Source organism: Hyla sarda, chromosome 5, assembly GCF_029499605.1.
Source record: "Hyla sarda isolate aHylSar1 chromosome 5, aHylSar1.hap1, whole genome shotgun sequence".
Taxonomy (NCBI): Eukaryota; Metazoa; Chordata; class Amphibia; order Anura; family Hylidae; genus Hyla; species Hyla sarda.
In genome coordinates this window covers 358,364,271-358,390,839 of record NC_079193.1, presented here as the reverse complement: position 1 = coordinate 358,390,839, position 26,569 = coordinate 358,364,271, and the positions used below count along the sequence as shown (strand labels likewise).

The 26,569-nt window shown below is 45.5% G+C and overlaps 1 protein-coding gene across 3 annotated transcripts in view; it reads right to left on the bottom strand.

The window, feature by feature from the left end:
- FER1L6 (fer-1 like family member 6) overlaps window positions 1-26,569 on the bottom strand; it is a 207,020-nt gene that overhangs the window by 135,721 nt on the left and 44,730 nt on the right. For all 3 annotated transcript variants that reach the window (XM_056522715.1, XM_056522714.1, XM_056522716.1), the window contains 4 exons: window positions 19,833-20,182; window positions 16,878-16,986; window positions 12,852-13,038; window positions 11,698-11,818 (listed from right to left, as the gene is read on the bottom strand). In XM_056522715.1, the coding sequence (XP_056378690.1) occupies window positions 11,698-11,818; window positions 12,852-13,038; window positions 16,878-16,986; window positions 19,833-20,182 (767 nt within the window). The remainder of the gene's footprint in view (window positions 1-11,697; window positions 11,819-12,851; window positions 13,039-16,877; window positions 16,987-19,832; window positions 20,183-26,569) is intronic.

Here is a 26,569-nt window from a genome sequence, read left to right as displayed (position 1 = left end):
GTCCATCAAGTTCAACCAGGGAATTAAGGGGTAGGGATGTGGCGCGATATTGGGGAAGGGATGAGATTTTATATTTCTTCATAAGCATTAATCTTATTTTGTTCCAGGAATGTATCTAATCCTGTTTTAAAGTTGTTAATTGTTCCTGCTGTGACCAGTTCCTGAGGTAGACCGTTCCATAAATTCACAGTCCTCACGGTAAAGAAGGCGTGTCGCCCCTTGAGACTAAACTTTTTCTTCTCCAGACGAAGGGAGTGCCCCCTCGTCCTTTGGGGGGGTTTAACCTGGAACAGTTTTTCTCCATATTTTTTGTATGGGCCATTAATATACTTATATACGTTTATCATATCCCCCCTTAAACGTCTCTTCTCAAGACTAAACAATTGTAACTCCTTTAATCGCTCCTCATAGCTAAGATGTTCCATGCCCCATATTAGTTTAGTCGCGCGTCTCTGCACCCTTTCCAGCTCCGCAGTGTCCCTTTTATGGACAGGTGCCCAAAACTGAACAGCATATTCCAGGTGAGGCCGTACCAATGCTTTATAAAGGGGGAGTATTATGTCCCTGTCCCTTGAGTCCATGCCTCTTTTGATACATGACAATATCCTGCCGGCTTTGGAAGCAGCAGCCTGACATTGCATGCTATTCTGTAGTCTGTGATCTACAAGTACACCCAGATCCTTCTCTACCAGTGACTCTGCCAGTTTAATCCCCCCTAAGACATACGACGCATGCAGGTTATTAGTACCCAGATGCATAACTTTACATTTATCCACATTGAACCTCATTTGCCAAGTGGATGCCCAGACACTTAGTCTATCCAAGTCATCTTGTAACTTATGCACATCCTCTATAGACTGTACCGTGCTACAAAGCTTGGTGTCATCTGCAAAGATAAAAACAGAGCTGTTATTACCATCCTCTATATACACAGCCCCCCCCACTATATACACATCCGCTATATACACAGCCCCCCAGTATATACACATCCTCTATAGACTGTACTGTGCTACAAAGCTTGGTGTCATCTGCAAAGATAGAAACAGAGCTGTTAATACCATCCTCTATATCATTGATAAATAAATTAAACAACAGCGGGCCCAGTACTGAACCTTGGGGTACACCACTAATAACCGGGGACCAATCAGAGTACGAATCATTGACCACCACTCTCTGGGTACGATCCATGAGCCAGTGTTCAATCCAGTTACAAACTAAAATTTCCAAACCCAAAGACCTTAACTTACCTGTCAGACGTCTATGAGGGACAGTATCAAACGCTTTAGCAAAATCCATAAACACTATATCCACAGCCATTCCTCTGTATACAGAGCCCCCCTCTATATACACAGCCCCCCTCTATATCCACAGCCATTCCTCTGTCAAGGCTTCTACTCACCTCTTCATAAAAGCAAATTAGATTGGTTTGACAACTTCTATCCTTAGTAAACCCATGCTGGTTATCACTTATAATACTATTATCCCCTATGTATTCCTGTATGTAATCCCTTATAAGTCCTTCAAACAATTTACCCACAATGCACGTTAAACTTACCGGTCTATAGTTTCCTGGGGAAGACCTAGAGCCCTTTTTGAAGATTGGCACCACATTCGCCTTGCACCAGTCCCTTGGCACAATACCAGACACCAGAGAATCTCTAAATATCATGAACAGGGGTACAGATATTACTGAACTTACCTCTCTAAGAACTCTTGGGTGTAGTCCATCCGGTCCTGGGGATTTGCTTACATTTATATCACTTAACTTACCTTGTACCATCTCTACATTAAGCCAGTCCAGTACATTACATGATGTGTTACCAGCACTGACCTGTACATGATGTGTTACCAGCACTGACCTGGCCAATGTCAGCTCCTTTTTCCATAGTGTATACAGAACTAAAGAACCCATTCAGTAGCTCCGCCTTCTCTTGATCGCCTGTGACAACCTCCCCATTATCATTATTAAGGGGTCCTACATGCTCTGTCCTTGGTTTTTTTGCATTTATATATCTAAAAAAATATTTAGGATTAGTTTTGCTTTCTTTGGCCACCTGTCTCTCATTTTGAATTTTTGCTGTTTTTATTACATTTTTACAGATTTTATTAAGCTCCTTGTACTGTTTAAATGTTATAGCTGACCCATCAGATTTGTATTTTTTGAACGCAATTTTTTTGTTGTTTATTGCTCTTTTAACATCATGTGTCAGCCATGTAGGATTTAGTTTTAATCGTTTATATTTGTTCCCCTTTGGTATATATTTAGCTGTATAGTTATTTAGAGTTGATTTAAAGATGTCCCATTTACCTTCTGTATCAGTATTTGAGAACACCTCCCCCCAGTCTATGTCCTGTAGTGCAGCCCTCAGCCCAGGGAAATTTGCCTTTTTAAAGTTATATGTTTTTGCCTTCCCCGCCTGTCTTTGTTTTCTACATTTTAAGTCAAAAGTAACTATATTGTGGTCGCTATTACCAAGGTTTTCCCGCACAGTTACATTACCAACCAGCTCTGCGTTGTTGGAAATGATCAGATCCAACAAGGCATCACTTCTTGTTGGGTCCTCCACAAACTGGCCCATAAAATTATCCTGCAATAAATTTAGGAATTGTCGCCCCTTTGTAGTTTTAGCCAACCCCGGACCCCAATCTATATCTGGATAGTTAAAATCTCCCATTATTACCACTGTACCTGCCCGGGCTGCCCTCTCTATTTGTTTATAAAGCCGAACTTCTATCTCTTCAGTGATATTAGGGGGTCTGTAAATTACACCAAATATTATTTTTTCAGTATTTCCCTCCTTTTGTAATTCTACCCACAATGATTCCACATCCTCAGAATCATCACACACTATGGCATCGTTCACACTGACTTTCATACCACTTCTTACATACAGACAGACTCCACCACCTTTTCTGTTCATTCTATCCTTGCGAAACAATGTAAACCCCTGCAGATTGACAGCCCAGTCATGCGAGGAGTCCAGCCATGTCTCAGTGACCCCAACTATATCAATATGTTCCTCCAGTATCAAGGCCTCAAGCTCCCCCATTTTATTTGCTAGGCTTCTGGCATTTGTGAACATACACTTTACATTTCCATCCTTTATGCTATTGGGGTTAATGGGATTCAAGGGTGTAAGTTTTATTTTCCTATGAAGCCTAATCCTATTATCTATTCTAACCCCTCCCTCCGCTCCACCCCCAGGTACATTTATAATTCCCACCTCTCTATCTACACTATCTTCCCCCTCTTTGCTGTAGGTTCCCTCCCCCCAAGTCCCTAGTTTAAACACTCCTCCACCCTTCTAGCCATCTTCTCCCCAAGCAAAGCTGCACCCTCCCCATTGAGGTGCAGCCCGTCCCTACGGTAGAGCCGGTAACCGACAGCGAAGTCAGCCCAGTTCTCCATGAACCCAAACCCTTCCTTCCTACACCAGCTTCTGAGCCACTTGTTTACCTCCCTGATCTCCCGCTGCCTCTCTGGTGCGGCTCGTGGTACTGGTAGTATTTCAGAAAAGACTACCTTGGAGGTCCTTGCCTTAAGCTTGCGGCCTAAGTCCCTGAAATCATTTTTAAGGACACTCCACCTACCTCTTACTTTGTCATTGGTGCCAATATGTACCATGACTGCTGGGTCCTCTCCAGCCCCGCCCAACAACCTGTCAACCCGATCCGCGATGTGCCGAACTCGTGCGCCAGGCAGACAACACACTGTTCGCCGATCCCGGTCTTTGTGACAGATTGCCCTGTCTGTCCCCCTAATAATTGAGTCCCCCACCACTAGTACCTGTCTGGCCTGCCCTGTACTCCTCCCTCCCTCCTTACTGGAGCAGACACCCCCCTGGCGGTCAGAGGCGGTATCCTGCTGCAGTTCTGCTAGCTCTGTAATGGCATCCCCCTCATCTGCCAAGCGGGCAAATTTGTTGGGGTGTGCCAGTTCAGGACTAGCCTCCCTGACACTTTTTCCCCTACCCCTCTTTCTAACTGTAACCCAGCTAACTGCCTGACTGTCCTGCAACTCCGTCCCACTGTCCTCCCCCACCTCTATTCCCGAGAGTGCCTGCTCAGTGAGCAGGAGACTCCTCTCCATGTTGTTAATGCTTCTCATTGTTGCCAGTCGCCCCTCTAGATGCAGGATCTGGGCTTCCAAACGGACAACTAGCACACATCTCGCACAACAATATGCACCCTCAAACTGTTGTTCAAGGAATGCATACATTGAACAGGATGTACATTGGACTGCATTTTCCAACATTAATATAGTGATGATTTTAGGTTTAGATTTTTTTTATTACAATTACATTTTTAAAGATGTCAAAACATCTGCTTATATAATACATATATATATATATATATATATATATATATATATATATGTGGTTTCCCGGTACCGTATTGCATACCGTACCTTGTATGGTGGTCCCCAAAGCCAGAGTTACTACGTTCAGGTAGGGTCCCCCAGGTGGGACAGCCCCTAGTCGCCTCCTCCTTCTCTAATTTTATAATGTTTATGTGTACATATTTAATAATGTGTATATTTAATATAATGCATATTAGTGTGCTTACCTTGACAGCGTCGCAGGACCTTTGGTCATGTGACTATGTTAATTCCTCTATGGTATTTTGGAGGACCTTTGGAGGTCCTTGGGTCACATGTTACCTATAACTCTATGTAAAGATGATTGACAGAAGTATTGGACCAATTAGCGTTAGTCCAGCCCCTGCCCATATAAGGGAGCAGTAGCCAATTAGCGCTCTCTTGGGTTGCTGCTCTCGTGGATGCCGGACTAGCAGGACGGATCTGCGCAACTTTCAAGCTAGGCCAGAAAACCTGCCGGCCTCAGACTAAACTAAACCGTGAGTCCTAAACTAAATCCCCGCTAAAGCTAGCGTGACTACTGGACCAAAACTAAATCCCCTAAATCCAGTGGAACAGCACATATCAGTCTACGGACTCTAAAACGTTTAAGGTCCCAACCACTGTCAATCTCTAAGAGACTTTGCCTGTATAGAGACTGTTCCGGTTATGAAGCTAGCATAAAATCTTCAGTAAAGTTCAGACTGTTTTGAGCAAACACTTTGGTTGTGGACATTCAATTATTCAATACCTCCCTGTTGCTCTTGGGAAGGGTGGCAGTAGGACAAGCATTACAGAGGAGCCCTCACCCTGGCGTCACGAATAGAAAGGGTTAACCAGACACCCTTTAGTCACCGCACAGCTACACCCCATATACCCTAGTCCCCCAGGCTATCACATAGCTTTTTGGCATCCTATGAACAGGATACGGGTGTGTGCCTCCAGCTGTTGCCACCAATTAAAGTGTACTCCCCCTATGTAAAAGACTATCAATGTGTTACAAAGCACCATCTAAGTGTACGGAATCGTGTGTATGTTGCCACGTGCAGAGAGCACACGCGAAAAGTAAGGGGGGAGGCGAAAATTTATTGGCTGCAGAAATGTGTAAAGTGAGAAGTGAATACATGTTACGATCCTTTGGTCCAGTCAGCAAGGCAAGAGTTAACCTGCTGCCGGAAAAGCGCGTGAAAAAAGCTTGCGCCACGACCCGCCCCTGGGCATGGCTACCAAGTAAATGCATCGCAGCTGAAGGGGAACTTAAATTCACTGCTGTTGTTTCCGGGGGGACGAGAAGTCGGGGCTGCACCGATGACATCCTTCCGTCCAGCAGCCATTTTGGAAAAGCCCATTGCAAAGGAGCCCTGCACAGCGACCTCTTTAGTCTGCATGAGGAAGAGATGGAGAGTACAGACATGGTGGAGAGCAGCGTTTCAAGTGGTGAGAGTTCCAAGATGGCACCGGAACAAGGGAAAGTTGCCGCGGCCACAGCACGACTTTTCTACGAGCTTGGCGACCGCTTGCAGCAGTTGTCCATCAGGACCGAGGATGACGATTGGCTGGCTACCCCGACAGGGGAATCTTCAGGGACATCCAGAGCGGCATCACCGATGAGATTGTCCCAAGTCACCCTGCTGCAGCACGCCGAGGCTCATCTTAGAGGGCCTGCATACCAAAGTGTCAAGCTGCATTTAAAGGGCCAGCGCACTCAAGCTCCATTTAAAAGGCCAGCACACCCAATCAAGGTGACAAGATATGAGCGTCAACCAGATGTTTCCACACCCTTCAAAGTGGCCAGGCCTACTCCTACCAAAGAGGTTTGGCCTAAACTGTGGGCACCATCAACAGTACCTAGGCCTACTCCCGGCGAGGAGGTTTGGCCTGCCCACCAGGTACCAACGAAAGTGCTGCGGCCCACTCCTGATGAGGAGGTGGGGCCAACTCAACCAGCACCAACCATTAATCTTAACCCTACAGTGTCCCACTCTACCCTCACTAATGTGGTGTGGGAAAGCCACATCAATTCTTTCCCTGTTTCTGATGTTGAGAGGGGTAGGGGTTCCAGAAGAGGAGCAGGACGACACTGCAAGAGTTTCTTCTGAACTGTGACATTCATGTTTTTCTAAAGTTTTGTATTCACAGATTTTTCTGCAACGTTTAAGAAGTGTGCCTAGCAGGACTATGCTAAGACTGTTCAAGTTAAACCATAACCATCAAGCTTTTGTGCCTGGTCCTTAGACCAAGAGACTCCTAGCCGTAGGAGATTCATAAGTGTGTGCCTGGCTTAACTGTGCTAGCCATGATATCTGGACTCTTACTGCAGGTGGACTGATGATCCTTGCACGTCTGTTTACGTGTAAATACCTCAATAGTAACGTAATATTCTTTGCTTAAATTGCACTTATCAGGTGAATGCACCTGAACCCTGTTGGAGTGTTTAATAAATATTTGTGCTAAGGTAACTAAATGTAAATGGTTATTGTACACAAAAAATATAGCCTTGTGCACGTGTACACACAAAAAAATGTAAATAGGTGTTGTAGTAGTTGCTAGTAGGTGGCTCTCTCAGCTCCTCCGAGAGTAACATTAACATCACGCATCACTAACACCATCTCAAAGGTCTATACAGGGAAAACCACCCTTAAGGTACCAAGACTGACCTTTCACGTATTACTATACACATAGTACCTCAAACCAATCACTCAAGTGTACTTACCTCACTTAAACTTAGTACACCAAACAACAAAAATATCTCACACTCAAGTAAACGCTTTAGGAATTGTAGCCTATGTTATTTTCCAATTCCTGCCACTGTTATGTGCACTAACTGTTCTCTTCTTTCTCTTACGTGTGCGAGATGTCCTGCCCAGCCAGTAGGTGCTCTTGCGAGCTAAAATAATACACGTAATCAAAAAAGGTAACCTAGGTAAGGTTTATCTGTTGTGTTCTAGGGGTAAAAGCGTGTAGCCAATGGACCCTAGTAGCCAGTTTATTGGTAGAAAGCCTCAGGCAAGCCAGTAAAATCCTCAGTGTACTAAACAGGTAACTAATATGGCAAAAATGTCTAGTGAGATTCAAAAATGTCTAGTGAGATTCAAAAATGTCAAATAGGATGTATCTCATGTATAATAATGTCCTCCTGTTACCAAATTCATGAACCAAGTAATCCTGTTCATGAGTTTACCTATGTATATGTATGTACCTCAAAAAGTTAGATAACCTTGTAGTGTTTATACAGCCTGACTAATGGACATTTGAAAAGTTATGCCCAGGACTGTTATAAAGCAACCTTCACTTCGTCCCTCTGTCTTAGGGGACAGACGTCAAAGCCGACTTATTTTAAGTAAGGGGGTTTGTGGTGTCCCGGTTCCATATTGCATACCGTACCTTGTATGGTGGTCCCCAAAGCCAGAGTTACTACGTTCAGGTAGGGTCCCCCAGGTGGGACAGCCCCTAGTCGCCTCCTCCTTCTCTAATTTTATAATGTTTATGTGTACATATTTAATAATGTGTATATTTAAAATAATGAGAATTAGTGTGCTTACCTTGATAGCGACGCAGGACCTTCGGTCATGTGACTATGTTAATTCCTCTATGGTATGTTAGAGGACCTTTGGAGGTCCTTGGGTCACATGTTTACCCATAACTCTATGTAAAGATGATTGACAGAAGTATTGGACCAATTAGCTTTAGTCCAGCCCCTGCCCCAGCCCCTGGGTTTATGCTCTCGTGGATGCCGGACTAGCAGGACAGATCTGCGCAACTTTCAAAGAAAACCTGCCAGCCTCAGCCTAAACTAAACAGTGAGTCCTAAACTAAATCCCCGCTAAATCTAGCGTGACTACTGGACCGAAACTAAATCCCCTAAATCCAGTGGAACAACGCATATCAGTCTACGGACTCTAAAACATTTAAGGTCCCAACCACTGTCAATCTCTAAGAGACTTTGCCTGTATAGAGACTATGAAGTTTGCATAAAATCTTCAATAAAGTTCCGACTGTTTTCAGCAAACTCTCCGATTGTGGACATTCAATTATTCTATACCTCCCAATCGCTCTTGGGAAGGGTGGCGGTAGGACAAGCATTACAGAGGAGCCCTCACCCTGGCATCACGAATAGAAAGAGTTAACCAGACACCCTTTAGTCACCGCACAGCTACACCCCATATACCCTACTCCCCCAGGCTATCACACACAAACATATATATATATATATATATATATATATATATATATATATATATATATATAAAACTAAATATAATATTTACATTTTATAATTAAACCTCTTAATGACTGCCTATATTTTCACGTGGGGGCTAGAAAAAGGCAGCCTGTAAATATATAAATAAAATATTATATATATATATATATATATATATTATGATTACTATTATTATTATTTATTATATTAATAATAATAATAATAATAATGTAAGATTTTAACAGTTTACATTTTTTTAAATTTATTTTATAACGATAAAACCTAATAATAAAAACTTTTAATGACTACTAATACGCATTTTCACAATGGTCATTAAGGGTCCTTATTCTAGCCTGTCGTGTTTTCACTATGGGGTTAGAATAAAGCAGTATGGTCCTGTACGGGGATCACGGGAGCTCGACCGCCAGTATGATAGCCCGACTCCTGCTGTAACTACTAGGAGCGGAGACCCAATATCAAACGGCATTGCTAATATGTTAATCATCGGTTTTGTGCAATAGAGGCAGGACCCAGCATGGAGGCAGGGATGCTGGGTAGGTATGCTCCATTGCGCAAATTTGGCGATTAACATTTTAGCAATTCCGATTAATAACAGGATCCACACTATGGATCCAAGTAAGTTATACCTCATTTTAATCCGATTCACCCACACTTTAACCCTGTGTATTGTGTATAATGTGTAAACTGGCCGTCAGTTTCGCTTTTATTTTAGTACTAGCTGAGTACCCGGCATTGCCCGGTTTTTCCTTCCTAATCTTTGTTGTGGAGAAAAAAACAACAAAGGAGGAAGCTTTTGACTTCATATCCCATCCTCATATATTGTTGTCATATCCCAACCCCATATCCCGTCCTCATATCCAGTCCTCATATCCCGTCCTCATTTCTTGACCTCCTATCCCGACCTCCTATCCCAACCTCATATGCTGACCTCATATCCTGACCTCATATCCCGTCCTCATATCCCGTCCTCATATCCCATCCTCATATCCCGTCCTCATATCCCGACCTCAAATCCCAACCTCATATCCCATCCTCATATGTCGTCCTTATGTCCCATCCTCACATCCCGACCTCATATCCCGTCTTCATATCCTGACCTCATATCCTGTCCTCATATCTCTTCCTCATATCCTGACCTCATATCCTGTCCTCATATCTCGACCTCATATCCCATCCTCATATGTCGTCCTTATGTCCCATCCTCATATTCCGACCTCATATGCCATCTTTATGTCCCATCCTCATATCCCGTCCTTATATCCCATCCTCATATACCGTCCTTATGTCCCATCCTCATATCCCGACCTCCTATCCTGACCTCATATCCCATCCTCATATCCTGTCCTCAGGTGGGACTGATTTGTAATGAAGATATTGTAAGCTGAAAATAGAAGGGGACGTGGCTTTGTGGGACTGGGCATGATTTGCAATCCAGACCGATGCACAAAAAGGTTAGATAATAAAAGGGGTGGGACTTAAACAGTGGGCGTGTTTTTGTGAGATGGGGTGTGGCTTGCAAGCCGGACCGACACATTCGCCAGGAGATGCAGGGCGGAGATTGTGGAGCAAGGTACTGGAAGTCCCATATACTCGCATGGGACTTGAAACAAAAACCCAGCTTTTATGTAAGGGTGTAGGTAAGGGTTAATGTAACTATCATATATTTTTATTTGACATATAAGTAATATGTGTACCAGGTATTACTGAAGTATCTCCAGCCGTACGGAAGTTATGTGGGAACATACATTTCCCATTGATTTGCATGGGACTTTAACCAAAAACCCCAACCCTCACAAATGGGGGTAGTTAAATGGGTACTCCGCCCCGAGACATCTTATCCCCTATACAAAGGATAGGGGATAAGATGTCAGATCGCCGCAGTCCCGCTGCTGGGGACCCCCGGGATTGCCGTTGCGGCACCCCACAGTCATTATTATACAGAGCGATTTCGCTCTGCACATAATGACGGGCAGTACAGGGGCCGGAGCATCGTTACATCACGGCTCCGCCCCTCGTGATGTCTCGGCCCGCCCCCTCAATACGAGTCTATGGGAGGGGTCGTGGTGGTCGTCACGCCCCTGCCATAGACTTGTATTAAGGGAACGGGCCATGATGTCACGAGGGGCGGAGCCATGACGTCACGCTGCTACATCCCCTGTATCGACCGTCATTACGCACAGAGCGAACTCGCTCTGTGCAGTAATGATAGCGGGGTGCCGCAGCGGCAATCCCGGGGGTCCCCAGCAGCGGGACCGTGGCGATCTGACATCTTATCCCCTATCCTTTGGATAGGGGATAATATATCTAGGGGCGGAGTACCCCTTTAAGGGTTACATTAACTATCCTATATTTTAAGTGGACATATAAGTAACATGTGACCAAGTATTATGGAAATATCTCTAGCCGTTTGGAAGTTATGCAGTAACATATATTTCCCATTGACTTGTATGGGACTTAAAAACCAAAAAACCCCGCCCTGGCAAATGGGGGTGAGTAAGGGTTAAATCACCTATCCTATGATTGTTGTTGACATATAAGTAACATGTGTACCAAGTTTCATGTTAATATCTTCAGCTTTTTGGATGTGATGCTGGAACATACACGCACACACACATACATACATACATACACACACACACACACATACACATTGAGTTTTATATATATAGATTTGTTACATGCGTGACTTGCCCCGCTCCAGCAATGCCTCTGTCTTCAGTTTGATACACCCAGCAGCTTCTTCCATCATCCTGACAATGGTTCTGCACATTGCAGGGTCGTTTCTCATGACTGACATGACCGGCCAGCCAATCAGGAGGTGGGAGTGATGGGGTAATCAGGTGAGGCTCTGGCAGTCAGCTGTTGCACTGATGCCCCGCCCTTGATAAGAGGTTCTAACCCCTTTTCACCAGCGTTTTCTTGTGCCCTGAACACTGAGTATTTCTGACCTCCTGAGACCTGACCTTTTGCTTGCACCTTGACCATTCTTCTGTCTTGCTGTTTTCATACTACGCCGCTGTTGTGTCTGTCCTAAGTCTATATCATGCATGATGAGTTGAGAGTCACCATGGTTGGCAGTTTTTAAGAGGCCTGAGCTGTTTAATATAAAGTGACTCACCAGGTGGTCCGCCATTTTCTGGAGAGTGTTGGAGTTGTACAGTCTAAAGGTCTGGTCTCCCCATGTACTTTTTACATAGACGCAGGGCTTTTTCTCATAAAATGGTAAGTAGTTATAATTCCTATAAGACAGAGGGAAAAAAACACATTAAAGGGGGTTGTCAGGGACATTTACCAAATGGTAACAATTTGATCACACACAACATTGTATATGTTGTTGATTTCTCGGAAATGTTTTTTTCTGTGTCAGTCCTGCACACCATGCACATTTTTTTTTATATTTTTCTTAGTTTTTTATTGGTCGGGGTCTCAGTGCTGAGACCCCCACCGATCAGAAAAATTAGCAGGGATAGGTGTGCGGTAGCTTTACTCCCTGGCATTCAATGATCTTTGTCTCACTACCGCAATGACCTATAATGGAGCAGCGAGACAAAGATAGTTGAGAGGAGGGGAGTAAAGTGGGCTACCGCACACTTAACCCCACTTGTTCTCCTGATTGGTGGGGGTCTCAGCACTGAGAGCCTGCACGATAAAAACTATTGACATGTCTGTGACATGTCAAATGTTTTTTTTTTTTTTTTTTTTTAAATGACAGGGACACTTAATAAGCAATACTCACCTGCCCAATCCTCCGCTGTTGCTTTTTTAATGCTGCCCAGTCCCTTCTGATCAGCACTTCCTAGCGCACTTCTTATCACACAAGATTTACCAGATCAACAAATTACGGACTGAGGTGGTGACCCACCTCAGCTAGTGATCGGCTGAGCAGACATTTCCTGCATTTTGTGCAACCAGGAAGTGCTGATGAGTGGGGACCAGACACCAGGCAGGATCAGGCAGGTGAGTATTGATCTTTCTTTTTTCTTTCCTTTGATACCAACCTGAACTCCGAACAATTTTTTGCAAAAAAGAAAGTTTTTACTTTTCTAGGAAAAAGCCTTCTCCCAATTTGGCACTATATATACAGACGTATCTCATACCAATAGAGGGATTACATTATTGTACAAATGATAATGGCACAACCTATAATTTCCCATATGGTTGGGTGAACAATGGGACCTCAAGGTCTTGGAGTCTGATCCAATGCCAACCTTTGCTATCCCTTTACCTACACCATTGGTTATAGGCCAGGTTATATAAAGTTGGCAGCATTACCTGTTCCCCTCTGTTATCGTTGGTTTTTCCGCTGTGGTCATAGATCTATAAGACATTAGTAAGTCTTGGTGTTCACCATCTCCTTCCTCTGACTGTAGTAATGGGGCACTTTCTACATCTTCAGTATCAGATGTTTTCTTTTTACTTGCGTGTGGTGATACCCCATCAAGAACATTGCCATAGTTACCTGTGAATCATGGAAATCATCAGTGATCAGACATTCACAGGGTTCATTCACATAAGTTCCGGGATTGAGGGCCACCCTTGGTGGAGGGCACTATACAGTGGTCCCTCAACATACGATGGTAATCCGTTCCAAATGGACCATCGTATGTTGAGGGATCCGTGCAATGTAAAGTATAGGACAGTGGTCTACAACCTGCGGACCACCAGATGTTGCAAAACTACAACACCCAGCATGCCCGGACAGCCAACGGCTGTCCGGACATGCTGGGAGTTGTAGTTTTACAACATCTGGAGGTCCGCAGGTTGAAGACCACTGGTATTGGAAGTTATACTCACGTGTCCCTGCCGCTCCGGACCGTCACTGCTCATCACCGCTGCCCTGGATGTCGCCCTCCATCGCTGTCGCCGCGTCCCCGGGGTGTCCCGAACGCTACGGCAAGGCCTCTGCTTCCCCGGCATCCTCGCTCTCCGTTGCCGCCATCACGTCGCTACGCACGCCGCTCCTATTGGATGACGGGACGGCGTGCGCAGCGACGTGATGACGACGATGGAGAGCGCCGACGATGCAGGGGATCCCGAAGAGGACGCGCCAGAGCCCCGAGGACAGGTAAGTGATCGTCAGTGGACCACACGGGGCACCGTAAACGGCTATCCGGTGGCAGCTGAAGCAGTCTGTGCTGCCGGATAGCCGTTTACGCGATGGCCCCGACATACAAAAGCATCGTATGTTGATGCTGCCTTCAAAATGTGATGGCCTCTGAGAGTGATCGTATGTTGAAATTATCGTATGTCGGGGCCCTCGTAGGTCGGGGGGTCACTGTATAAGATAACAAGGGGCATATGCCAAAGTACATAGATCCAGACTGCTCTTTGCAGAAGCATAATACTTAACCATAGGTTTTTATTTTTGTATAGCCGTATAGAATAGAAACAGTCGGTAACTCACCGAAAGATCTTCAATATTTCTTTCTAAAATATACTCACATAGAGGCTAAATGAAGCACTAACATGTTTAAAACGGCTGCTGTCCCCTTGCTGTACCCCCGCACTTGTCCCTCTCCATTATGTGTATATGGGAGTATATTTAATAAAGAGGAAGTATAAAGATCTTACGGTGAGTTGCCATCTGTTTCTATTCTATATGGCTATAAACTTATGGATTCTTGATTAAGTCAGAACACCGCCATGTACATCACTAAAGGGGTACTTTTTTTTTAAATCAACTGGTGCCAAAAAGTTAAACAGGTTTGTAAATTACTTCTATCAAAAAAAATCTTAATCCTTCCAGTATTTATAAGCTGCTGAATACAGAGAAAATAATTTTCTTTTTGGAACACAGCGCTCTCTGCTGACATCACAAGCACACTGCTCTCTGCTGACATCTCTTTCCAACAGCATATGTCTGCTATGGGGATTTTCTCCTACTCTGGACAGTTCTTAAAATGGAAAGATGTCAGCAGAGAGCACTGTGCTCGTGATGTCAGCAGACAGCTCTGTGTTCCTTAAAAGAAAAGAATTTCCTCTGTAGTATTCAGCAGCTAATAAGTACTGGAAGGATTAAGATTTTTTTAATAGAAGTAATTTAGAAATCTGTTTAACTGTCTGGCACCAGTTGATTAAAAAAAAAAAAGTTTTCCACTGGAGTACCCCTTTAAGCAGAAATCCATCCTGCCGATAGAAGACCCAACTTGTGGCTATATAGCAGTGCCGAACAGGAACTCTTGTACCTTTTGTATTATAGTTTTTCTTTTTGCTTGTTGTCCCCAAATTCCATGGAGGTATGGTATAGGACAATACACATGGAAACAACAATATCTGATAAGAGGGGGTCTGATCACTGGGAATTCCATCAGTGATCTAAATCAGAGTGGATAGACATTTTTTATTTTAATTTTTGTGTTTTTCAACCTAAAAAAGAAGCCGATTTATAATCTGCTCGCCTACTCACTGACCTGGGAATCCAGGACACTTGTCCCGGATCCCCAGGCAAGTAAGAAACACTTTTAACTGTATGCACACAAGATGTATATACAAAAGAAAGCTGTGGGTGTAGGCTGCAGGCAGCTTCAGGCTGCGGCCTACACTGGAAGCACATCATGACCTCTGCCCTGGCACAGGTATGCGGTAATGTCACTTGTCATCTGCGCTTCAGACAAAAGAGTGAAGGAACGAGGTGGGCGGGCTGCAACTCTGCACGGAAAAGGAGGTAAGTATGAGTTTTCTTAATTATAATGGCACAATGGGCATAACTGCCTGTCTACTGAGGGGCTACCTGGCTAATTGGAGTAACTGACTTCTACTGAGGGGCTACCTGGCTAATTGGAGTAATTGCCTGCCTACTGAGGGGCTACCTGGCTATTTGGAGTAACTGCCTGTCTACTGAGTGGCTGCCTGGCTAATTGGAATAACTGCCTTCTACTGAGGGGCTACCAGGCTAATTGGAGTAATTGCCTGCATACTGAGGGGCTATCTGGCTAATTGGAGTAACTGCCTGTCTACTGAGTGGCTACCTGGCTAATTGGAATAACTGCCTTCTACTGAGGGGCTACCAGGCTAATTGGAGTAATTGCCTGCCTACTGAGGGGCTACCTGGCTAATTGGAGTAATTGCCTGCCCACTAAGAAGAACTGTCTGCCCAATTGGGGGGGGGACGACGGACTGTCCAGGTCCCAAATAAGCCCTGGGGCCCATAGGATTCTAGTTACACCCTGTCTGTGTGAGCGAAACAGCCTCAACTCTAGACTAATATATTGTATGAGAAAGATTTGTGCAGATGCTTATGATGTGTTCAGCTCACAGAGCATTCGTTAGATCAGTGTTTCCCAACCAGGGTGCCTCCAGCTGTTGCAAAACTACAACTCCTAGCATGCCCGGACAGCCACCTGTCCGGGCATGCTGGGAGTTGTAGTTTTGCAACATCTGGAGGCACCCTGGTTGGGAAACACTGCTTTAGGGTGCATGCATACCCCGTTTTTGCAATACAGTTCCCGTATCAGGTTTTTGATGAAAAACGGATTACTCAAAACCCGACTAAACTTCATCAAAACGTGTGTAGAAATTTTAACCCATATACGGTTGAAAACCGTATACGGTTTGAAAAATTATGTCCGGTTGCATCCGTTTCTTTAAGAAAAAAACGTATAGGTTTTTAACTTTTCACTCCATTTTGAATAAAGTTTCACTTGTTTGATTGAAATTCCAAGAAAAAAACTGTGCAAAGTCAAAAAACGTATGGTGAAAACCGGATGGAACTGTACGCACATACAGTTCTGTACGGTTCCCATTGACTCCCATGTTAAAAAAAAAACAAAAAAACGTGTACGTTTTAATACAGTTTTACACCCCGACCAAAAAACGTGGTAGACTACGGTTTTGGGTACGGGTAAAAAAAAGGACTAAACCGGATGATGCGTTTGAGATATGGTTTACAATGTTAAGTCAATGCATACGGTTTTCTATACAGTTCCATGCGGTTTTTAACTTGAAACCGTATACGAGAACTGTATAGCAAAAACGTGGTGTGCGTGAGGCCTTAGACTGAATATAACTGAATCCGTTCCCAGTACCACTAGATACAAGTTGTCCCTGAATGTAAACAACACTCCTTTTATTCAATGACAGCATGTAGAGATGATGAGGAATCGAAACATAAATGAGATTAGAAAGTTATAGAATTTTTCATTGATACAACAAATAAGATATATATATATATATATATATATATATATATATATATATATATATATATATATATATGTATGTATGTATATCAGGAAATTCCCCTAAATAAAGTTTTGGGTTTTATATGATTGTGAATGGGTTTGACCAATGTTCACTTACCTACAGTGACCTCGAAACTGATGGGTTTATCTCCAATCTTCCTGTCGATCAAAGTTGCTTCAAAAAAGGATCCAAAAAGTAGAAAATCTTCAAACTTTTCTTCGTGGATCTATAAAGAGTCACAGCCATTACTTACTGAGGAATACCGATGGTCTTGACGAATATTCCTGTAATGTTGGGAAGGCTCCCAGAAAAAGGAAACACCTCCTGGAGGAGCAAGCAAGGATCCTGGGTTATCAATAACCCCCATTGGTGGTAATGGGATGGCAGCAGGGACTGGTAGGTGCACAAGGACACACCAACTACTCTGCAGGCATCAGGAACGTATGCTGATCCCTGCAGCCAACAAGTGGTGGAGCAATAGGGGTCTCAACTGTAGAAATTGAGACTGGGCCACTTACCTAGGGGAACCCACAAGCCCCCCTCCTCGCCACATACTAGAGTCTACGTTTAAGCTCAAGAGAGAGCGAAACGCGTCAGATTACCACAGTCCTGTGATGTCTGTTTCCTTGCTATGGCATGAATAAAAAGTGATCTTTTAGACCATACCTGGTGCTGGACAATCCTTCCTTTTCATGGAGTACCCAGGGTTTAATACACTTCAAATACAATTCCCTTCAGGGAACAAGGCCCCTCTGGGACCGAGCCCTTTACTAGGGTTACCCCCATAAAATATAACTTTTATTTGTTCTCACTAAAATGAAACCCTTAATGACACAGGACGTATATTTACGTCCTGCGCCGCCTCCCGCGATATGAAGCGGGATCGCGCCGCCATCCCGCATCATATCGCGTTGGTCCCGGCGCTCATCAATGGCCGGGACCCGCGGCTAATACCACACATCGCCAATCGCGGTGATGTGCGGTATTAACCCTTTAGAAGCGGCGGTCAAAGCTGATCGCCGCTTCTAAAGTGAAAGTGACCCGGCTGCTCAGTCGGGCTGTTCGGGACCGCCGCGGTGAAATCGCGGCGTCCCGAACAGCTGACAGGACACCGGGAGGGCCCTTACCTGCCTCCTCGGTGTCCGATCGGCGAATGACTGCTCCGTGCCTGAGATCCAGGCAGGAGCAGTCAAGCGCCGATAACACTGATCACAGGCGTGTTAATACACGCCTGTGATCTGTGTAAAAGATCAGTGTGTGCAGTGTTATAGGTCCCTATGGGAGAGATCAGTGTGTGCAGTGTTATAGGTCCCTATGGGACCTATAACACTGCAAAAAAAAGTAAAAAAAAAGTGTTAATAAAGGTCATTTAACCCCTTCCCTAATAAAAGTTTGAATCACCCCCCTTTTCCCATAAAAAAAATAAAACAGTGTAAAAAAATATAAAAATAAACATATGTGGTATCGCCGTGTGCGTAAATGTCCGAACTATAAAAATATATCATTAATTAAACCGCACGGTCAATGGCGTACGCGCAAAAAAATTCCAAAGTCCAAAAAAGCGTATTTTGGTCACTTTTTATACCATTAAAAAATGAATAAAAAGTGATCAAAAAGTCCGATCAAAACAAAAATCATACCAATAAAAACTTCAGATCACGGCGCAAAAAATGAGTTCTCATACCACCCTGTACGTGGAAAAATAAAAAAGTTATAGGGGTCAGAATATGACATTTTTAAACGTATACATTTTCCTGCATGTAGTTATGATTTTTTCCAGAAGTGCGACAAAATCAAACCTATATAAGTAGGGTATCATTTTAACCGTATGGATCTACAGAATAATGATAAGGTGTAATTTTTACCAAAATATGCACTGCGTAGAAATGGAAGCCCCCAAAAGTTACAAAATGCCGTTTTTTCTTCGATTTTGTCGCACAATGATTTTTTTTTTCTGTTTCGCCGTGCATTTTTGGGTAAAATGATTAATGTCACTGCAAAGTAGAATTGGTGACGCAAAAATTAAGCCATAATATGGATTTTTAGGGGGAAAATTGAAAGGGTTATGATTTTTAAAAGATAAGGAGGAAAAAACGAAAGTGCAAAAACGGAAAAACCCTGAGTCCTTAAGGGGTTAACCCCAATAATGTGCATAAATAATACAAAAATTTTGTATTAAAAACACAACCAAGATATCTATCCAAATCTTGGTTGCTAATTAAAATACAGATCTCCCTAGCATCCCCCTGACGTTTCGCCGGTAACAACCAGCTTTATCAAGGTATGGGATACCAATGCCGGGTTTGGACATTCACACAGGTTTTAAATCCTCTATTTGTGGGCATTACAACTACCGGTGTATGATTTGACCTATGGGAGATTTAACACCTGTGTGAATGTCCAAACCCGGCATTAGTATCCCGTACCTTGATAAAGCTGGTTGTTACCAGCAAAACGTCAGGGAGATGCTAGGGAGATCTGTATTTTAATTAGCAATCAAGGTTTAGATAGATATCTTCGTTGTGTTTTTAATACCCAATTTTTGTATTTATGCACATTATTGGGGTTAATTTTAGTGAAAACAAATAAAAGTGATATTTTAAAAGGGTAACCGAAGTAAAGGGCTCAGTCCCGGAGGGGCCTTGGGCTCTGAAGGGAATTGTATTTGAACTTCAAGATAGTGGCCAGCCTTTTACCCACCTCTACCTGGCTGTGTTAATAGGGACAGAGCGGCTGGCACTGATTTGGGACCCTAGTATCTGGAACTGATATAGAGAGCACAGTAGCTTGCAGTGATATAGGGGCACTATGGCTGGTGCTTTTATAGGGGCAGTGTCTCTACTATTATATAAGGGTACTGTAGATGGCACTGAATATAAGGGCACTGTGTGACTGGTCATGATTCAAAAACATTAGGCTGGGGGTGTTTTAGGGAACTGCATGCACTAAGGTGTGGGTATAGTCTGAAGCTTTGGCAATGGTCAACTTTATGCAGTGGGTTCTCCAAACTGAGATTGTATTGTCCATAAAGGTAGCATATTTATAATATGTGTAATGAATGTGAGGACTGACCTCAGGAGGAACTTCAAAATGTTCAACTTCAACTTGAGTAGAGTTGGTCTTATCTGCGCCCGCAGGAGCTTTGGCCTCTTTTTCTTCACCTTTTTCTCCTTTTTCTTTCCCTGATCCTTTTGATTTGGAGTCCTTCAATGGGATCTTAATGTCTTTGATTATTTTAGAAAATTTGGACTCATGGGCTCCTCCAGAAAGAATCTCTACAGCAAGTTCAACTAAGATACGACCTCTAAATGAGACCCCTTCACCGTGACCCTCATTGAGTTCTTGGTGGTCATCCATCAATGTGGTATTACGAGGAGAGCCATACAGATTTATCCAGGCTGGGCCAAAAGTTGGAAGGAATCCTATAGAATAATGAGTAAAACAAAATTAGATGGGAAGTGACATCTGGTACTAATACATTTCTAGTTCTGTGCTTCAGAGAAGTGTTGGGGACATCTTATTACTTCAAGAGTACAGCTGTTGTAATACTGCCTCCAGAGGAAGCGGCATTGCCCGCGAAACCAGCTGTTCGCCCGCCCACCCACACAGCTTTGGCTGTTGCGCTTCTGTCTCTCTCGTCTCCACGAGGCCGGCTTTTCTGATTGTTTGATGGCTCAATAAAGACTACACTTTTGTACAGGTGAGTGCCGATTTGCATTTCTTTCTCCGCATCCATATCGGAACTCTTATCTATTTATCGGGCACCCCTGTACCCCGGGATATTGCTTTCCCCCTCCTATGGACTTAGCAGACCCTCCACCCACTGCTGCGGACATCGGTTGTGCCACCATTTCTTTCCTCTCATGCCTGAGTATACCTACTATACTACTGCTCCTATATACAAGAATATAACTACTATAATACTGCCCCTATATACAAGAATATAACTACTATAATACTGCTCCTATATACAAGAATATAACTACTATAATACTGCCTCCTATATACAAGAATATAACTACTATAATACTGCTCCCTATATACAAGAATATAACTACTATAATACTGCCTCCTATATACAAGAATATAACTACTATAATACTGCTCCCTATATATAAGAATATAACTACTATAATACTGCTCCTATATATAAGAATATAACTACTATAATACTGCTCCTATATACAAGAATATAACTACTATAATACTGCCTCCTATATACAAGAATATAACTACTATAATACTGCTCCCTATATACAAGAATATAACTACTATAATACTGCCTCCTATATACAAGAATATAACTACTATAATACTGCCTCCTATATACAAGAATATAACTACTATAATACTGCTCCCTATATACAAGAATATAACTACTATAATACTGCCTCCTATATACAAGAATATAACTACTATATGTTACGCCGAGCGCTCCGGGTCCCCGCTCCTCCCCGGAGCGCTCGCTTCTCTCTCGCTACCGCAGCGCTCCGGGCAGCTCCACTGACCCGGTGCGCTGCGATACCGTCTCCAGCCGGGATGCGATTCGCGATGCGGGTAGCGCCCGCTCGCGATGCGCATCCCGGCTCCCGTACCTGACTCGCTCTCCGTCTGTCCTGTCCCGGCGCGCGCGGCCCCGCTCCCTAGGGCGCGCGCGCGCCGGGTCTCTGCGATTTAAAGGGCCACTGCGCCGCTGATTGGCGCAGTGGTTCCAATTAGTGTGTTCACCTGTGCACTCCCTATTTATACCTCACTTCCCCTTCACTCCCTCGCCGGATCTTGTTGCCATTGTGCCAGTGAAAGCGTTTCCTTGTGTGTTCCTAGCCTGTGTTCCAGACCTCCTGCCGTTGCCCCCGACTACGATCCTTGCTGCCTGCCCCGACCTTCTGCTACGTCCGACCTTGCTTCTGTCTACTCCCTTGTACCGCGCCTATCTTCAGCAGTCAGAGAGGTTGAGCCGTTGCTAGTGGATACGACCTGGTCACTACCGCCGCAGCAAGACCATCCCGCTTTGCGGCGGGCTCTGGTGAAAACCAGTAGTGACTTAGAACCGATCCACTAGCACGGTCCACGCCAATCCCTCTCTGGCACAGAGGATCCACTACCTGCCAGCCGGCATCGTGACAGTAGATCCGGCCATGGATCCCGCTGAAGTTCCTCTGCCAGTTGTCGCCGACCTCACCACGGTGGTCGCCCAGCAGTCACAACAGATAGCGCAACAAGGCCAACAGCTGTCTCAACTGACCGTGATGCTACAGCAGCTACTACCACAGCTTCAGCAATCATCTCCTCCGCCAGCTCCTGCACCTCCTCCGCAGCGAGTAGCCGCTTCTGGTCTACGACTATCCTTGCCGGATAAATTTGATGGGGACTCTAAATTCTGCCGTGGCTTTCTTTCCCAATGTTCCCTGCACTTGGAGATGATGTCGGACCAGTTTCCTACTGAAAGGTCTAAGGTGGCTTTCGTAGTCAGCCTTCTGTCTGGAAAAGCTCTGTCATGGGCCACACCGCTCTGGGACCGCAATGACCCCGTCACTGCCTCTATACACTCCTTCTTCTCAGAAATTCGAAGTGTCTTTGAGGAACCTGCCCGAGCCTCTTCTGCTGAGACTGCCCTGTTGAACCTGGTCCAGGGTAATTCTTCCGTTGGCGAGTACGCCGTACAATTCCGTACTCTTGCTTCAGAATTATCCTGGAATAATGAGGCCCTCTGCGCGACCTTTAAAAAAGGCCTATCCAGCAACATTAAAGATGTTCTGGCCGCACGAGAAATCCCTGCTAACCTACATGAACTCATCCATCTTGCCACTCGCATTGACATGCGTTTTTCCGAAAGGCGTCAGGAGCTCCGCCAGGATATGGACTTTGTTCGCACAAGACGTTTTTTCTCCCCGGCTCCTCTCTCCTCTGGTCCCCTGCAATCCGTTCCTGTGCCTCCCGCCGTGGAGGCTATGCAGGTCGACCGGTCTCGCCTGACACCTCAAGAGAGGACACGACGCCGCATGGAGAATCTCTGTCTGTACTGTGCCAGTACCGAACACTTCCTGAAGGATTGTCCTATCCGTCCTCCCCGCCTGGAAAGACGTACGCTGACTCCGCACAAAGGTGAGACAGTCCTTGATGTCTACTCTGCTTCTCCACGTCTTACTGTGCCTGTGCGGATATCTGCCTCTGCCTTCTCCTTCTCTACTATGGCCTTCTTGGATTCCGGATCTGCAGGAAATTTTATTTTGGCCTCTCTCGTCAACAGGTTCAACATCCCAGTGACCAGTCTCGCCAGACCCCTCTACATCAATTGTGTAAACAATGAAAGATTGGATTGTACCATACGTTTCCGCACGGAGCCCCTTCTAATGTGCATCGGACCTCATCACGAGAAGATTTAATTTTTGGTCCTCCCCAATTGCACTTCCGAAATCCTCCTTGGACTACCCTGGCTTCAACTCCATTCCCCAACCCTGGATTGGTCCACTGGGGAGATCAAGAGTTGGGGGCCCTCTTGTTTCAAGGACTGCCTAAAACCGGTTCCCAGTACCCCTTGCCGTGACTCTGTGGTTCCCCCTGTAACCGGTCTCCCTAAGGCCTATATGGACTTTGCGGATGTTTTTTGCAAAAAACAAGCTGAGACTCTACCTCCTCACAGGCCTTATGATTGTCCTATTGACCTCCTCCCGGGCACTACTCCACCCCGGGGCAGAATCTATCCTCTGTCCGCCCCAGAGACTCTTGCTATGTCGGAGTACATCCAGGAAAATTTAAAAAAAGGCTTTATCCGTAAATCCTCCTCTCCTGCCGGAGCCGGATTTTTCTTTGTGTCCAAAAAAGATGGCTCTCTACGCCCTTGCATTGACTACCGCGGTCTTAATAAAATCACGATAAAGAACCGCTACCCCCTACCCCTCATCTCTGAACTCTTTGATCGCCTCCAAGGTGCCCACATCTTTACCAAACTGGACTTAAGAGGTGCTTATAATCTCATCCGCATCAGAGAGGGGGATGAATGGAAAACGGCATTTAACACTAGAGATGGACACTTTGAGTATCTGGTCATGCCCTTTGGCCTGTGCAACGCCCCTGCCGTCTTCCAAGACTTTGTTAATGAAATTTTTCGTGATCTCTTATACTCCTGTGTTGTTGTATATCTGGACGATATCCTGATTTTTTCTGCCAATCTAGAAGAACACCGCCAGCATGTCCGTATGGTTCTTCAGAGACTTCGTGACAATCAACTTTATGCCAAGATAGAGAAATGTCTGTTTGAATGCCAATCTCTTCCTTTCCTAGGATACTTGGTCTCTGGCCAGGGACTACAAATGGATCCAGACAAACTCTCTGCCGTCTTAGATTGGCCACGCCCCTCCGGACTCCGTGCTATCCAACGTTTTTTGGGGTTCGTCAATTATTACAGGCAATTTATTCCACATTTTTCTACCGTTGTGGCCCCTATCGTGGCTTTAACCAAAAAAAATGCCAATCCCAAGTCTTGGCCTCCTCAAGCGGAAGACGCCTTTAAACGGCTCAAGTCTGCCTTTTCTTCGGCTCCCGTGCTCTCCAGACCTGACCCATCTAAACCCTTCCTATTGGAGGTTGATGCCTCCTCTGTAGGAGCTGGAGCGGTCCTTCTACAAAAAAATTCTTCCGGGCATGCTGTTACTTGTGGTTTTTTTTCTAGGACCTTCTCTCCGGCGGAGAGGAACTACTCCATCGGGGATCGAGAGCTTCTAGCCATTAAATTAGCACTTGAGGAATGGAGGCATCTGCTGGAGGGATCAAGATTTCCTGTTATTATTTACACCGATCACAAAAACCTCTCCTATCTCCAGTCTGCCCAACGGCTGAATCCTCGCCAGGCCAGGTGGTCTCTGTTCTTTGCCCGATTTAATTTTGAAATTCACTTTCGGCCTGCCGATAAGAACATTAGGGCCGATGCTCTCTCTCGTTCCTCGGATGCCTCGGAAGTTGAACTCTCTCCGCAACACATCATTCCTCCTGACTGCCTGATCTCCACTTCTCCTGCCTCCATCAGGCAAACTCCTCCAGGAAAGACCTTCGTCTCTCCACGCCAACGCCTCGGAATCCTCAAATGGGGTCACTCCTCCCATCTCGCAGGTCATACAGGCATCAAGAAATCTGTGCAACTCATCTCTCGCTTCTATTGGTGGCCGACTCTGGAGACGGATGTCGTGGACTTTGTGCGAGCCTGCACTGTCTGTGCTCGGGATAAGACTCCTCGCCAGAAGCCCGCTGGTTTTCTTCATCCTCTGCCTGTCCCCGAACAGCCTTGGTCTCTGATTGGTATGGATTTTATTACAGACCTACCCCCATCCCGTGGCAACACTGTTGTTTGGGTGGTCGTTGATCGATTCTCCAAGATGGCACATTTCATCCCTCTTCCTGGTCTTCCTTCAGCGCCTCAGTTGGCTAAACAATTTTTTGTACACATTTTTCGTCTTCACGGGTTGCCCACACAAATAGTCTCGGATAGAGGCGTCCAATTCGTGTCAAAATTCTGGAGGGCTCTCTGTAAACAACTCAAGATTAAATTAAACTTTTCTTCTGCATATCATCCTCAATCCAATGGACAAGTAGAAAGAATTAACCAGGTTGTTACGCCGAGCGCTCCGGGTCCCCGCTCCTCCCCGGAGCGCTCGCTACACTTCCCTCACTGCAGCGCCCCGGTCGGTTCCACGGACCCGGGGCGCTGCGTTACCACCTCCGGCCGGGATGCGATTCGCGATGCGGGTAGCGCCCGCTCGCGATGCGCACCCCGGCTCCCGTACCTGACTCGCTCCCCGTCAGTTCTGTCCCGGCGCGCGCGGCCCCGCTCCCTAGGGCGCGCGCGCGCCGGGTCTTTGCGATTTAAAGGGCCACTGCACCGCTGATTGGTGCAGTGGTTCCAATTAGTGTTTACACCTGTGCACTTCCCTATATCACCTCACTTCCCCTTCACTCCCTCGCCGGATCTTGTTGCCCTAGTGCCAGTGAAAGCGTTCCTTGTGTGTTCCTTGCCTGTGATTCCAGACCTTCTGCCGTTGCCCCTGACTACGATCCTTGCTGCCTGCCCCGACCTTCTGCTACGTCCGACCTTGCTTCTGTCTACTCCCTTGTACCGCGCCTATCTTCAGCAGCCAGAGAGGTTGAGCCGTTGCTAGGGGATACGACCTGGTCACTACCGCCGCAGCAAGACCATCCCGCTTTGCGGCGGGCTCTGGTGAAAACCAGTAGTGACTTAGAACCGATCCTCTAGCACGGTCCACGCCAATCCCTCTCTGGCACAGAGGATCCACCACCTGCCAGCCGGCATCGTGACAGTAGATCCGGCCATGGATCCCGCTGAAGTTCCTCTGCCAGTTGTCGCTGACCTCACCACGGTGGTCGCCCAGCAGTCACAACAGATTGCGCAACAAGGCCAACAGCTGTCTCAACTGACTGTTATGCTACAACAGTTACTACCACAGCTCCAGCAATCATCTCCTCCGCCAGCTCCTGTACCTCCTCCGCAGCGAGTGGCCGCTTCTGGAATACGACTATCCTTGCCGGATAAATTTGATGGGGACTCTAAGTTTTGCCGTGGCTTTCTTTCCCAATGTTCATTACACTTGGAGATGATGTCGGACCAGTTCCCCACTGAAAGGTCTAAGGTGGCTTTCGTAGTCAGCCTGCTGTCTGGAAAAGCCCTGGCTTGGGCCACACCGCTCTGGGACCGCAATGACCCCGTCACTGCCTCTGTACACTCCTTCTTCTCGGAAATTCGAAGTGTCTTTGAGGAACCTGCCCGAGCCTCTTCTGCTGAGACTGCCCTGTTGAAC